General features: G+C 41.6%; 1 protein-coding gene across 1 annotated transcript in view; it reads left to right on the top strand.

Moving 5' to 3' along the window:
* Nucleotides 1-15,100, top strand: part of LOC308100472 (uncharacterized protein) — a 40,534-nt gene that overhangs the window by 15,940 nt on the left and 9,494 nt on the right. The window contains exons 8-18 of the mRNA XM_080449537.1: nucleotides 2,556-3,153; nucleotides 3,797-3,946; nucleotides 5,106-5,320; nucleotides 6,305-6,383; nucleotides 7,415-7,705; nucleotides 8,761-8,997; nucleotides 10,203-10,355; nucleotides 10,813-10,991; nucleotides 12,124-12,316; nucleotides 13,554-13,673; nucleotides 14,525-14,644. Of these exons, the coding sequence (XP_080305663.1) occupies nucleotides 2,556-3,153; nucleotides 3,797-3,946; nucleotides 5,106-5,320; nucleotides 6,305-6,383; nucleotides 7,415-7,705; nucleotides 8,761-8,997; nucleotides 10,203-10,355; nucleotides 10,813-10,991; nucleotides 12,124-12,316; nucleotides 13,554-13,673; nucleotides 14,525-14,644 (2,335 nt within the window). The remainder of the gene's footprint in view (nucleotides 1-2,555; nucleotides 3,154-3,796; nucleotides 3,947-5,105; nucleotides 5,321-6,304; nucleotides 6,384-7,414; nucleotides 7,706-8,760; nucleotides 8,998-10,202; nucleotides 10,356-10,812; nucleotides 10,992-12,123; nucleotides 12,317-13,553; nucleotides 13,674-14,524; nucleotides 14,645-15,100) is intronic.

The raw sequence follows: 15,100 nt of genomic DNA, 5'->3' as shown, positions 1-15,100 counted from the left end.
AATTTAGCAACTTTAACCACAATGTAGGCAAGGAAGAACGTTCATATGCGGCAACCTAGCGGAAGTTAGGAACTACATCTCTAAAACAAATGAAAACCTTCAGCTATTTCATAGTTTTTCCAAGTTTCACAAGATTTTCTGTACACTACCTTTGAAGATGGGCAAGTAAATTTAACCAAGGTTTTAAAATATCTCAAAATGTGTAACTCTAACATTCTTTTGTCTGAATGTAAATGCCACTGTGCACATTTTCCATAATAAATCAATGTAATTATGGCAAAGTTTTCATAATGAATTCTTAGCAATAATAATCCTTTACAGAGCAAACACTTTCAACGCAATTAAATAGAAAGATTTTCTACACTACTTAGTATGAAAGTGAATGTTATCAAACTTATCACTTACAAGTGCTGAGAAAAAAAAATTACTTGAATTTTTACTTTGTTGTGCTTTTAGTTTTTTTTTTATTTTACATTATTGTGTATTGGTGTATGCTGCTACACCAATCACAGCTACAAAGTAGACAAATCACATCAAATTACACAGTTCGGCTGTCACTGCTGCTACACCTATCAGTATCACAGCATTAGTGCACAAAGCTCATAGCATCTTAGCCCATCATTGGTGATGTGTAGCCTACTGAATATAAATCACAGTGAAGTGACAATTTAAGGACTTTTAAGACATTTTTAATACCCCAAAAGAAATCTAATAAAAAAGACCATTACTGCAGCAAAAGTAATAAACAAATTATACAAAAAACTGGTCAAACATTGGCCAAATTGTCAAATAATTTAAGAAAGTGGCTACATTTGGCTACAAGTGGCTACAAGTGGCTACATTTGCGAGGCTCACAACGCCTCGCAGCATGAGGCGTTGTGAGCTTGAAGATCTGCTATTTTCACAATATTTATCTGTGGAACGAGTCAAACTAAATTGAATGGCCCAATTCCTACATTCATGCTTGTCAGGGTGGGGGTCCCCAGTTCAAATATGATTATTTTGGGGGGTCACAGCCTGAAAAGGTTGAGAACCACTGCACTACACAACAGTAAGCTGAAGAAAATTAGGCTAAAGCATTAGCATGTTAGCACATGATTGGTGATATGTAGGCATTGTTCAAGATATATACATAGGCTAAATGCAGCTACTCAGCTGCATTTTCTGTTTTGATCACAGACTACACACCTATAACTTGATATCCATAGATTGCACTGGTAAGCCACGCTGTTATTGGACCTGTCACCTGTCTATGGAGTAGTATGTATGGCACTTGTGTTTTTCCGTGAGGCGAGAGCATTTGTCACCATAATCTCAAGGGACTACTCTGGGAATGAGAGACTGTAACATTATCAGTGTTTCCTCCCTGACAAAAGCATCATTTCTGTACAGTGGTACATTAATGTCCAATGTACAGAAATTATGCTTCCTGATTCCTAATCAATCATCCTGTCCATCATTTATCTTTTGTGTGTGTATTGAAGGCATAGTATGTAACTATGCCCTGTTTTTACATAACAAAACAATACAAAATAATATATATATATTTTAACCAATTATTCCCCTCTTTACCTGCAGTAATATGGCATAGCAGTGGCGGAAATGTTGTGGTTCCACAGATAGAAAGCCCATTATTTTTGCCCATAGAGATTTCCGAAAATATGTATATTTAATATAAACCAAGCCACCCAGGCTCCTGGTGAATCATGACCATAAAACATTTGATTCTGTGTCAAAATATATTTGAAAACTGCAAAGAAATGGTATTTATTAGATTTAGTATAATATAATTAATATTCAAATATGTTTTGACACGGGAATCAAATGTTTTATGGTCATGATTCACCAGGAGCCTGGATGATTGGACGATTGTTTTGATAACACAGGGCAAAGTTACTATGCCTTTAAAGTAGGACAAAACATAACCAACTGTACACACATACTACTACAGTAAAGTCCTTACCATTTGTACACTATCTGAGTTACAATGAAATGGATAATTGAACACTGAGGATTTTAAACCATCCAACAGCTCCAATAATATTAAGAAACCATTCAGATCTGTCTTGAACTCTACCTGTCCTTGAAGCTTCCACCATTATAACATCCTGAGTGTCAGTTTAACTTTGAGAGCATAAGGATGGACCCATAAGTACAGTGTTATGTAGTGCACATAGTTGCAAATGGGTTACAGAGAGGTGGACAGGGGCCGGGTGTGCCACTGTGTGTTCTTGGCCTAGTTTAGATTTCATTGTTGAGTGTAACGTGAGCCCTTCAAGTGTTAGCCAGAAGAATGCTGAAATTAACTGAAAATGCCTTCAGGAATTTCATGATTTATATTTTCCCCTTTGGTGCCACCTAGGGGCTGCTTCATACAGAACATGTATAATCTAGTATCTACATGTAGGCCCATATGCAGTAGATACTGTATATTATGGAAATACTGTATACAAATTGACAGTATCATGTGTCAGTATTTTCCTTAAAAAAATTATCATACGTCTCTGTACCGATGTGTGTTTGTAAATGAAAATAATCCTGATTGTAATTTTCAGACGAATACCTTCCAGTGTATCCTGACTACGGATGGAGCGCGGGCCTTCGCTCTGTTGCGCTACGGGGAGATGAACTGGGGTCCTGGCCAGAGGGTGCATCACAACGCACTCATCGGTTACACCGATGGAGCGAGACACTTCCACAACGAAACCACAGTGCCCCTGGACAATCTGTTTGGCCCCGCGGGCCGATACAGGCCCCAGCAGGCCAACGGAACCATGGGGCTGCCCGGCCAGCTGGTGTACGACCTGACGGGCCCGGATGAGGGTGACGACTTAGACCCTCGTGTGAAGTGCCAGACGTGGGCGGTGAAGGAGCCTGACCCTGAGGAATGGGCAGCCGATGTGCCCGCGTGTCCCTGCACGCGTGCCCAGGCACTGGAGGACCTGTCGTTCGGGCCAGAGACGACTCCTGCCGAGCAGAGGGTGAGGCGGCTTAGGAATCAGCGCTGGGGGGCCAAAGGGGGCCACGTCTTCCAGTCCATCCTGGCCAACCGGCATGGCTCCGGGAAGCAGTGTGTGTACAACCCCCAGGGGCCGCTGCAGGCGGGCTATAGCGAACGCTACTTCTCCGGCCACACAGCCCAGAAGCATATTGGTAATACTTGTCATTGTGAATTGTCAATCGAATCAGTTACGGAATAATCAACTTCTGGTTATTACATTCTGATTCTGATTATGCATATTATAATTATCTCTGAAAAGTGTTAATGCTGCACTATGTAACTTTCCTCTTCAACCCGGTTTCCTGCGCAAGTGCTGACATTTTTGTCATTGAGCTAATAGAGCCTGCCTGCTTGCTCAGGGGATAAATTCAATCTCGACCATCAGGTCGAAATGCGTGTCAGATCCTGTGTCTAGGTGAGACATGACCTTTGACACCAGCCAAATGTCTCAATAGAAGAGCAGGGAGACGGAATACAACCACCCCAAATGTATAAGTTATATTGTATTAACATACTCTACTCTACCATACACATACAGATTGGACAAAATTACATTTATTCTTTTAAAATAAGTTACATAGTGCTGCTTGAAATTAACCATTTTTACTCATACTCAATTTTTGCTTTGTGGTTCAGATTCACAAGATATGTCTCAGCTTTTTAATTCCTCCATGTTGCCTCACTCGCAGAGTTTGAAAGAATTCTCTCTCTCTCTCTCTCTCTCTCTCTCTCTCTCTCTCTCTCTCTCTCTCTCTCTCTCTCTCTCTCTCTCTCTCTTTCTCTCTCTCTCTCTAGACGAGGACCTGCTGCCATTCCAGTGGTGTTGTATTCAGTCATCATTATGTCACTTGTTCCTAGACAAGAGACCCCTGGACCGTTGCCAAGGTTATGGCTGGGTCAGCCCAGACCACTGTGTTCCAGCCAAGAAGGCAACTCAGGGTCTCGGTGAGGGACTCATTTACACAAAACATTACACTGAACAAATGTTTAATTATTAATGCAGTGTAAATATAATACAGTATAATATGTACAGTATGTATTGCATGTATGCCGGTAACTGTAAAATCCTTTAAGAATACAATCTGAGATAGCTCCTTTGTGGAGGATTAGGGAACAAATATGTATTTTCGGGTATAGATCAAGAAAGTCTTTGTTTTCATTAATGAACGTTAAAGGGATATTTCACTTCCAAACCAGTTTGTGGTCATTTTATCGTCTAACTCTGGCTTTTTTGAGGACCCCAGATTTTTTGTTGCTTCAGTATTTAGATATTTGATATTCATTTTATCAGGGCATAGCAGTGGCGGCCATTTTGTGGTGCCATAGATAGAAAACCCATTCAGTTTTTCCCACAGAGATTTCTGAAAATATTTATATAAATTATTTTAAGCCTGGAACCAAGCCATCCAGGCTCCTGGTAAATCATAACCATAAAACATTTGATTCTGTGTCAAATAATATTTTATTATTTTATTTCTTTTGCAGTTTTCAATTTTTTTTTAAACAAAATCAAATGTTTTATGGCCATGATTCACCAGGAGCCTGGATGGCTTAGTTCCATGCTTACAATAATTTATATAAATATTTTTGGAAATCTCTATTGGGAAATTACATGGGGTTTCTATCTGTGGCACCACAAAATGCCCCCACTGCTATGCCCTATATAAACCCATTGTAACTTCAAACTCCATTTTAGATTAATTGAAAACACATTCTGGTGACTGATATTGTCCTTCTAATGTGTGAGGGGGCAGTGTTAGAAACGTATTAGAAAGACAATATCAGTCACCAGAACCAATGACGGATGTTTTCGATTAATCTAACATGGTTAAAATGGAGTTTGAAGTTACAATGGATTCGTATAGAATGAAATATCTAAATACTGAATCAAGCAACTGTACGGGGGTGCTCACAGAAGCCAGAGTAGACGATAAAATGACCACAAACATGTTTGAAATGGAAATATCCCTTTAAGCTAGAGACAATGATATATCTATAATTATATATAGTAATGTATAATAATAATAATGTATTATAGGCCTATGTATTATATAATACATATTCTAATACATCATCCTCTTGCTGTGTACGTCATCCATGGCAGCAATGGTGTTTGGAAGCCTTCATTTCATCACGTTTGATGGGACAGAGTACTCGTTCAAGGCCCTGGGAGAGTTTGTGATTGTGCGGCTGTCCTCCAACACTGGATCCAATATCTTCACCCTGCAAGGAGAGACAGACAGGCTGCAGACCACCGCACAGGACGCCCAGGTTCCTGTGGTTGTGCGCATGGCTGCCTTCCACCAGGGAATTGGCAAGGTCAGTTTGCGTGTACAGTATGCGTGTGGGACGTGTGTGGTGTGTGTTTTCCAACCAGGACAGAGTCCAGTTCAATATATAGAAGGTAACAGTATAGAAAATAAGAGCATACTTTCTGAAGGACAATCTTAGTTGTCTTTCAGCTTCTGTGATTAAAGTTAGATATGGCCACTGATGGAATTTGCAAAGTATTGCTAGTGTTTGTTTTAAACCTGCATGGGGTGAGGAGAGTGTAGAAATCTGACATGGGAGAAGACCTCAAGAGGCGGCTGTTTGTAGCTACAGTGGAGCTAGTACCACTGTATAGGGCCGAGACATGGACCCTCAGAGCACAGGAAAGGGCCCAGGATGGAGTCAACAGACGAAATGCTGGACCACATCAGAAATGTGGACCTCTATGACTATGGGGACCTACAGTACCACAGGTCACAGTCAGAGAGAGAAAGATGAGGCAGGCCTGGCAGGGCACTGCATCAGGCAGCCAGAACTCGTGGCAAGCAAATTGACACTGTGGAAGCCAACCCAGGGTACAGCCAGGAAAGGAAAGAGGCGCACCACCTACGTAGATGCACTGCAGCGCGACAGCGGAGCTAGCTAGACAGGAGGGTGTGGAAGTCAGCGATTCAACAGTCCCGAGTTGGTGTTAGCTAGACCGCACTCTTGCATCGCATTGCATTGTTTTAACCTCCTTGACACCAGTTATGTGGGATATACTAATACAACAACATCATCATCATCATCATCATCATAATACCTCAGATATACGTATGGTACTTTTCTAAGTACTCCAAGTCGCTTCACATGGGGGGGAAAAAAGAGAAATAAACTTTATTACAGTAGCACAAGACAGTATGGCCCTCAAAAGTGTCTTGTGCAGTAAACAGCGCATGTGGTCCTGGGTTGAAACAGTCTAGCAGTTCTTTATAAACTGTATTTGACCTTGGACCGATAGATAGCAGTATATTTTGTGTTTGTGTTTTTCAGGTGGAGTGGAGGTGTGCTGCTGAAGCAGGACAAGGACTTCAGGTCCTGGTTGACGACGTTGATGTTCCCGTCTCTGTTGGTAATGAGCTATGATGACACAGCATCGTTGCTGTCGGGTGGAAACCTTGTATGTCCAAACCGTTCCTTTTCTAAAATTATTACATTTTAGAACAGTGAAAATAGCTGATCTACAAGCTCACAAGACGTGGTGTGATGTGACACGTTGTGAGCTTGTAGATGGCTATTTTTGCTACTTTTGTGTGAGACACTTAAGTTGAAGTAGGGCATTAATTTATGAAAAAAGTTGAAATATGGATATACTGTACAAGGTTTCTGCCCGACAGCAACATAATGACACTCTACACTGTGTTCATTTAACTCTGTAACTCAAATATAACCATTTGGTTACATTTGTACGCTCTCAGAGTTGAGTTACAAATGGATAAACTAACACTTTTTACTGTGTATGATCTCTATGTAAATTAAACATTATTATTGTGACAGAAAGAGAGAGGAGAGACATGTACTGTACAAGACATGATATGATATTCAAACGTGCACTAACTGGCTGAACCACCAGGGGGCACCCCTCTAGTCAGTATTCCACCTAATTAATAAATAGAACTCACAGCCTTCTTCAAGGCCCTGAATTACACTGTGTGTTGAAACGCATAGGCGCTAAGCCGTTTCATTAAAGGCTTTTTAATTATTAGTTCAAAGCAGTGTGCCCAACTATTTTCTCCAGTTAGTATTTTACCTATAAGGCAAGCAACTGCAAATAGAAGCCACCACTACTACACAAAGTGTATTGGTGGTGGCATTAAGTCACATTTTATATTGAGGATATAAATATATATATATATATATACAAGAGGAATAAGCACGGGAGCATCTCAGAATGTTGACTAACGCCCGATGACGAGTGAATCTTCAGCAGAGTCTCTGATGAAGATGCACTTGGCATCGAAACATTTGTGGTTGGGTTCATCCTCCACTACAGTATGTGGCTCATGGTTCTAACTCTTATCAGGAACTGAACACACACACAAGCACGCACGCACGCACGCACGCATATCACTGCTCTAACACTGCCCACTGCTGTCCGTCCAGGTGTAGTGCACATGGGTGAGGAGGGCTTCGCCGTGCGCTGTACATCGCAGAGGCGCTGCGCTGCAGTGTACGCTGGGGGCCTGCAGGTGGTGGTGTGGAGGGTGGAGGGCAGTGCCCAGTTGGCCGCCATGGTGGAGGTGCCCCAGGCCTTCTACAACCGCACCGTGGGGCTGCTGGGCTCTTGGAGCTCCAACCGCACGGACGACTTTGTCATGTCTGACAGCAGGCTTGTCCCCTCGGCGGGCCTCAACCCCCCCTCTGAGGAGCATCTGTATCGCTTCGGCATGTCCTGTGAGTTTGCACCACATCTCCATGTACTACTGTAGGGATGGGCATTTGTACCGTTTCTTTTTGTAAACGTGAAACATTTGGAATGTGGGCGGTTAAACGTCTATGACGTCATATCACATATCACAAATTGCAGTCCTACTTGTGGGCCAGTTCAAATAGGGCCTAAAACATGTATTGTAACATAGATTGAGTCTATACTGCTGTTTTCTGCTCTTAATTTGCTGCTCTTAATTAGGTATTGTAAAATATTGTACAAGGAACCATTGTAGATTCTATTTAAGTGATTTATTCCATTAATATTCTGTTATGAATTACTTAATTTGGGTTAATTTCTCCTAAACAGGTGACGCACATTTTGGTTACCGTCTAACCGCCCCATCCCTAATGTACTGTATAGCCCCATTACTTTAGTTGACTTTGTCCCTCGCATTTCACACACACGCACGCACGTCGCACGCACGTACTGCTGAATGATTCAGTGATGAATCAGTGTGATTCAGTTTCAGAATCTATACTCATCCGTACTTGTCTATGATGTAACCCATCTTCATCTCTTTCTGTGTCATACTCATAGCTATGGAAGCCCATTTCTGCCATTGCGTAAAAATTTAAAAGACCTCATCCCCCCACCCCTATACAATTCTGACTTTATATGTCACATTACAGTCATTTAGCAGACGTCACATTTCTGAGTGAATTATTCTTGTAATTACTCTATATGCTATCTCATTTGTGAGATCGCTAAAATATACCAAAAGCAAAAGTTCTCATTGCGCAGAATGTCCCATTTCACAAGTTCATCATATGTATAAAATCTTTTGAAAATAGCAGATCTACAAGCCCACAACGCTTGCAGATCTGCTATTTTCAAATAGCCAAAGTTTAAATAGGGCTGAAGTGGTTAATGTATGCTTTGTAATAATCAAAATCTACAAAGTAACTAAAGTTTACAAATAATTGTCCAGTAAAGTAAAGATACCTCAAAATTGTACTTAAGTACAGTACTTGAGTATGCATGTACTTAGTTACTTTACACCACTGTGTTTCCGCTATAGGGGCGGTCCCGGTCCCGGAGAGCCTGCTGTTCTCTCTCCCGTCCTCGGTCCCGTTTCAGCCCACCTCCACGGCAGAGCTGCTGGCCGGGGTGAGCCCCGCGGAGCTGGCCCACCTCAGGAGGAGCTGCCGGGAGGATCGGCAGTGTGTCCACGACACCCTGGCCTCGGGCAGCACCGAGCTGGGCCTGCAGAGTCTGGAGGACCACGAGCGGTACCACAACCTGGCTCTCATCTACGGTAAGAAACACTGCTGCACACAGTGAAATCCTCAGTGTTCATTTAACCCCATTCAATCCAAGAACGCATCTGTGTCATTTTAGATTTATTTGGCTAAAATCGTGAAAATGTGTGCAAATCTTTGAATATATATATATTTTTAAAGGGACATTTTTTTAAACTAAAATCTTTGCTTTTGGGGGTCCCTGGAACAAAATATTTTGAGATGGGGTCCGCGGCCGAATACATAATCTAAAAATGATTTCTAAATCTCAAGAGTACGTTGCTATATCAGTGGTGCTCCAACTTTTCCACGTCAAGGACCCCCAAAATGTATTTGGCCGCATCTCAAAATATGTTGTTCCAGGGACCCCCAGAAGCACAGATCGTAGTTAAAAATGTTCGCTTTAAACAAGATTCACACACATTTATCAAGATTTTTCAAAAAACAGCAGATAAACAAGCTCATAGAGCTACATTCTGTGCTGCGCTATGAGCTTGTATATCTGCTATTTCTTTAATAGCCAAAGAAATCTAAAATGACACAAGATGCTTTACCGGTCTAAATGGGTTAACCCATTACGACCTGAGGCCGATTCTACAAAAGGCCTTCTAAACCAGTAGTAGAGTTTAAAAAAAAATCTCAATATTCAAAATGTTTCAAACACGAGATTTAAAAAAAATAGCTTGATGTACAAGCTTGTGAGCTTGTATATCTGCTATTTTTGAATAGCCAACGCAACACTCAAATCTATAATGACACAGATGCTTTCTCGGTTTTATTGTGTTAAAATGAATTTCAGCAGAAATATTGGGGGTACGGTTTGCCCCTTCATCTGATTTCAGGGACATTTCTGAGATTTCCTCTGATATACAGGTGCAATGTATTTCTATGACGGAGGATCAATCCAAGACAAGTACAACGATCAAATAACTGTCAGTGGGTTTCAAGCCACAACTTTAATACTAATAATAAACGTTCAAGACAATGTCCCTGTGGTGTCAGAATAATTGTGTAAGAGAGAATAATAAATTAGATTGACTCACTGCCAACATAGCCTTGAGGCAGCAGTATTGTATTACTGTAAATACATTCAGTTAATTATGTATTTGCCAGTATTTGATAGAAAAATATTAAATGAACTCTTGCTTGCCCAGCCTAAATGAAAGTGACATGCCCCCTGCTGTTGTTTTGATTTTAAAGCACGTGTTTCTGTTCTGTACAGGCAACATGCCTCCCATAGTGACAGAGCCCGTAGAGATCCGAGGTAAGGTCAACTCCACCGTGAATCTGCAGATCATCGCTAAGGACACCAACAAAGACTCGGTCACCTTCTCACTGCTCTTCCCCAGACCACCACAGACCTCCATAGGCCATGGTGAGAAACACACATCACTAATAACAATAATGATAATAATAATAAATTCTATTTATAACGCACTTTACATTTTTGCAAAAGTGCTAATACTGATACACACTCAAATGTACATGTACATATGGATGTACACGTGTGTGTGTGTGTGTGTGTGTGTGTGTGTGTGTGTGTGTGTGTGTGTGTGTGTGTGTGTTCGTGTGCGTGTGTGTGTGTGCGCGTGTGCGTGTGAGTATGTGTGTTTATATGTGTACAGAGGCAATTCTTTGTGTTATACACCAGAATCAAATTAACATTTCAAAGAAAAGATATAAGGAGAGGGGACGACCTTCCTCTCTAGCACTTTACTCTAAGGTGAAGCAAAAATTGCACATGAAGCATGCAATGCCATCAATATGAGTGTTAGAGTTAAATTAACGCTGAAGTCTTTGTTGTGTACAATGGCTGCATGTGTATGCTACAGGTGATGGCTACTTGACATGGACACCACTCAGCATCCTGCCTGTCCACCTCACCATCAAGGTCACCGACAAACTCTTCAGTTCCCTGTTCACCCCGATCCTGAAGGTCTGCAACTGTCACAACGGAGGAACCTGTCAGTACGACAGCGTCACAGAGAACCACATGCAGGGGAAGTTTCAGGTACAACAACAGAGCAGGGAGGATGGTCTCATCTTTTATGTACAGTACTTGATCGCTTGCCTTAAAGGAGTAGTTCACCCAAAACATTTCTTATTTTCTATCAATTACACACCCCATGAAGGATTGTTTTGTTTTTATCCCATTCCTAAGCCAATAATTTGATAACCGGCAGTCTCTCCGGTAGGAGACACAAAGAGTCTCCTTGGTGTCTCCTACCGGATACATTAGCATCTTTATTAATATTATCAAATTACTGGCTCAGGAATGTGACAAAAACTAAAAACATCACACCCTGTGTGAAGTGGGCGGTGTCTTGCTAGCTAATCACAATACTGAATGGAGTCAACCAATCATGTACAAAAAATAAATACATTTATTGAAACACTCTTTATGATGGAAGAAACCATAACTTAAAAAAAACAAATTTATGTTTTTTTTTAAGTTATGGTTTCTTATATAGGGCTATGCACATGTGTCATGTGACACTGGCCAATCACAGTCCTGAAGAGACTGTGATTGGCCAATCACGGTGCAGGGTTAGGCGGGCTACATTTTTGGCCAATCACAGCGCAGGATTTGTTGTACAAATATCCAAACCTCACTTATAGGGGCGGTTTCACCGCCCAAAAACACCATGAATTCAAGGCTTCATAGGGTGTGTAATTGATAGAAAATAAGTACTTTTTTGGGTGAACTACTCCTTTAAACCCTCTAGTCTTAGTGAAACGGACCTGAGTTGCAACTGTGCTTTTTTCCCGTCTACACCAAATCTCTGAGGCCAAAAATAGCCAATCTACAAGCTCTCAATGCGTTCCAACGCGTCGTGAGATGTGAGCTCTGCTTTGTTTGGCAAATATTCCTCCTAGAATAGGGATGCTGGAGTTCAAGTGGTTAATGTGTCTGGCATAGTATGTTTGGTTTGACCTTTTTTGATAATAGTACTTTCTTTCTTTCTTTCTTTCTTTCTTTCTTTCTTTCTTTCTTTCTTTCTTTCTTTCTTTCTTTCTGTTTTTCTGTCTGTCTTTTCTTTCTTTCTTTCTTTCTTTCTTCCATATACTGTATACCGTATTTATATCTCTCTCTCTTCTCTCCCCCACTCTCTCCTCTCCATCTCTTTGCTCCATGGTACCAGGTGGTGGGGTGCCTGTGTCCCAAAGGTTTCCGGGGAAGATTCTGTGAGAACGCCACTGACGTGTGTCGAGGGAAGCCCTGTTTCCCTGGGGTGGAGTGCCTGTCCCAGCCGGAGCCAGAACAGTTCACCTGCGGAGAGTGTCCCCCTCGCACCGTCTTCCATGAGAAACAAGGATACAAATGCTTTGAGAACGGTCAGTGGGCCTTGGGATGCAACATGTACGGACATTTAGGAGCCCCTGGGTCACAGCATTAACCGTTTAAGACCGGGAACGCATCTAGATTTCATTTCATTAGATTTCTTTGGCTATTCAAAAATAGAGCTTGTAGATCTGCAATTTTTTTTTTAAATCTTTGAATATATATGTTTTAAAGCGAACATTTTTAACTCTGATCTGTGCTTCTGGAGGGGTCCCCGGAACAACCTATTTTGAGATGTGGGTCCCCGGCCAAATACATATAATTTTCCTTGACATGGAAAAGTTGGAGCACCACTGACATAGCAACATACGTTTTTTTCAAAAAACTGTTAGGATTTAGAATAAATGTAGAATATATATTCAAAGATTTGCAAAAATAGCAGATCTACAAGCTCATGAGCTTGTATATCTGCTATTTTTGAATAGCTAAAGAAATCTAAAGTGAAACAGATGTGTTCCCGGATTGAATGGGTTAAAGTATATCCTGTTGAGAATTCCGATTGGTCTAGAACACTTCACGCTTATAATGATAATTCCCATGGTCCATGCCATGGTCCACTATACCAACTCTGAGGTTAATCTGGAGTTACTGCATGATGGTGTCAATTGATTTTCAAGCTAAATGTGATGCGTTAGCTTGAAAACCAAGCATCGAGCATAAGCTCTAGGGTGGTTGGTTTCTTATTTTCTTCATTATGTAACACACGTATAGGGAAGATACCCTAAAACTTAACTGTATAAAAGACACAATACTGATCTGTGTATGAATTAGGTTGGGATTACAGCCCAAGGAGGATACTTCAGTAGAAATAAGGAGGGATTTATTGTTATCCAAGGTGAAACCTGTGATCTCCAACCACCAGGTCACCCTGCCATCACGAGAACAATGTAGGTCACACAGCGAAGAAAAACGGAGTGTGAATTTAACTGAGAGTTTAAAAATGGACCTGCAAGGGTGAACCAGGGTGTCCTACTTTATAAGATAGGCCCAGTGACTTTCTGAGCCACGGCAGCTAAGACTAAACAAGGACAGCAGCAACAACATCAATACCCATTACTGTGAATGTGCCAGAATTAGCCTGATATCTACTTTATTCTGTGGTCATTAGGGAATGATTTATTTCCACACCAGGACAATTGCCCCGTCACATTACTGAGTCTGGGGAAAACACTGTTAATCCTGTTTAACTTACTTGTCCTTGTTCCCCCCTCCTCTTCCCTCCCGTCATAGACTTCTGTCAGCCTCCCTTCGACTTCCCCTGCCACAAAATGGCCATCTGCAACAGCACAGCCTACAACTACACCTGCACGTGCAAGCCTGGCTACACTGGCAATGGAGTCAACTGCACAGGTACTGAACAATGCAGACACACTGCTGCTATCGATGTGAACTGTACAGCGTCCAGTCATTTGTATTGTTCCACTTGTTTTGCTTAATATACCATTATTACTGGTACTACTACTATTACTACTACTACTGTGACGACTGGTAATAAGCTAGCAAGGCAAACTAGAGGTGTGCATAGTTGAGCTGCAAGGCTCATCAACTCTCATTTGGGGTCTGGTAGTGGGTTTGAGTTATTTTGTGTTTTCAGCAGCGCCCTCCGGTGGACAGAGACAAACTGATCTGAGACCCCACTTTGAGAGCCACTGAACTAAACCGCTGGTTCTCCATGTCAGGTCGGGGGACCACCAGTGGTCCAGATGGACCCTTATTATGGGTCTGTAACTCTCGAGAGTGTACAAATCCAACTAAATGGACCCATACAGAGTTAAATGAACACAGGAGTTTACAGTGTAGATTGGGATCCAGTATAGTTCTCTCGCATAAAAAAGGAAGGGGTGGGCAGTCTGGGCACACACATGGAGGGGTAATGGAGATGTCCTAAAAAAACGTTTTTTGTTTTGTTCCTCATGTAATGTCTGACCTGTTTACATATAGAAATACTCTCTCTCTCTCTCTCTCTCTCTCTCTCACACTCTCTCTCACACACACACACACACACACACACACACACACACACACACACACACACACACACACACACACACACACACACACACACACACACACACACACACACACACACACACACACACACACACACACACACACACACACACACACACACACCAAGAGCTAAATGAACACAGTGTACTAATGATGTAAATAATACATGTGTATTTCTCTGTGTATTGTAGATGTAGATGAGTGCCAGGATCCCAAAGCGTGTCCCAACGCCAAGTATGAGTGTATTGACAGCCCAGGCTCACACCGCTGCTCCTGCAGGTACCAGAGCACCAAGGATGCTAATGGATGTGGTATGTACTACACTGCACACACACCTTCGAACTAAACCACTTGTTCTCCAACACTTTCATTTCAAGGACCCCCCCAGTTTACTATGCATTAGGCCACAGACCCCCATACAGTAACTCTGAGAGTGTAGAAATGGAACCAAATGGACCCGTTTAGCTTGGGACCCCCTGAATGGCTATGGTATGTAGTCTACCAAAGTTATTATAGTTTAGCATTTTTCATTTGTTTTTTAATTCGTTTTAAATTTCAGTTTAGTTTTAATTTGTTTTTAAATTGGGTCTGCTAGTTTAGTTTATAGTTTTTTGAAAAGGCTTAGTTTTTGTAAAATGTATACATTTTAGGTTTAGTTTTAGCATTTTTGTTGTAGTACGTTAGTTAGGGGCTAGATTCAACATGGTCCGAAAAATTGCAAAAATTGCCCATCTGCAAGCTCGGCAACGCGATGCAGCGCGTCGTGA

The sequence above is a fragment of the Gymnoscopelus braueri genome (genome assembly GCF_963280865.1).
Source record: "Gymnoscopelus braueri genome assembly, chromosome: 14".
Classification (NCBI taxonomy): Eukaryota; Metazoa; Chordata; class Actinopteri; order Myctophiformes; family Myctophidae; genus Gymnoscopelus; species Gymnoscopelus braueri.
This window is presented reverse-complemented; position numbering and strand designations above follow the sequence as displayed.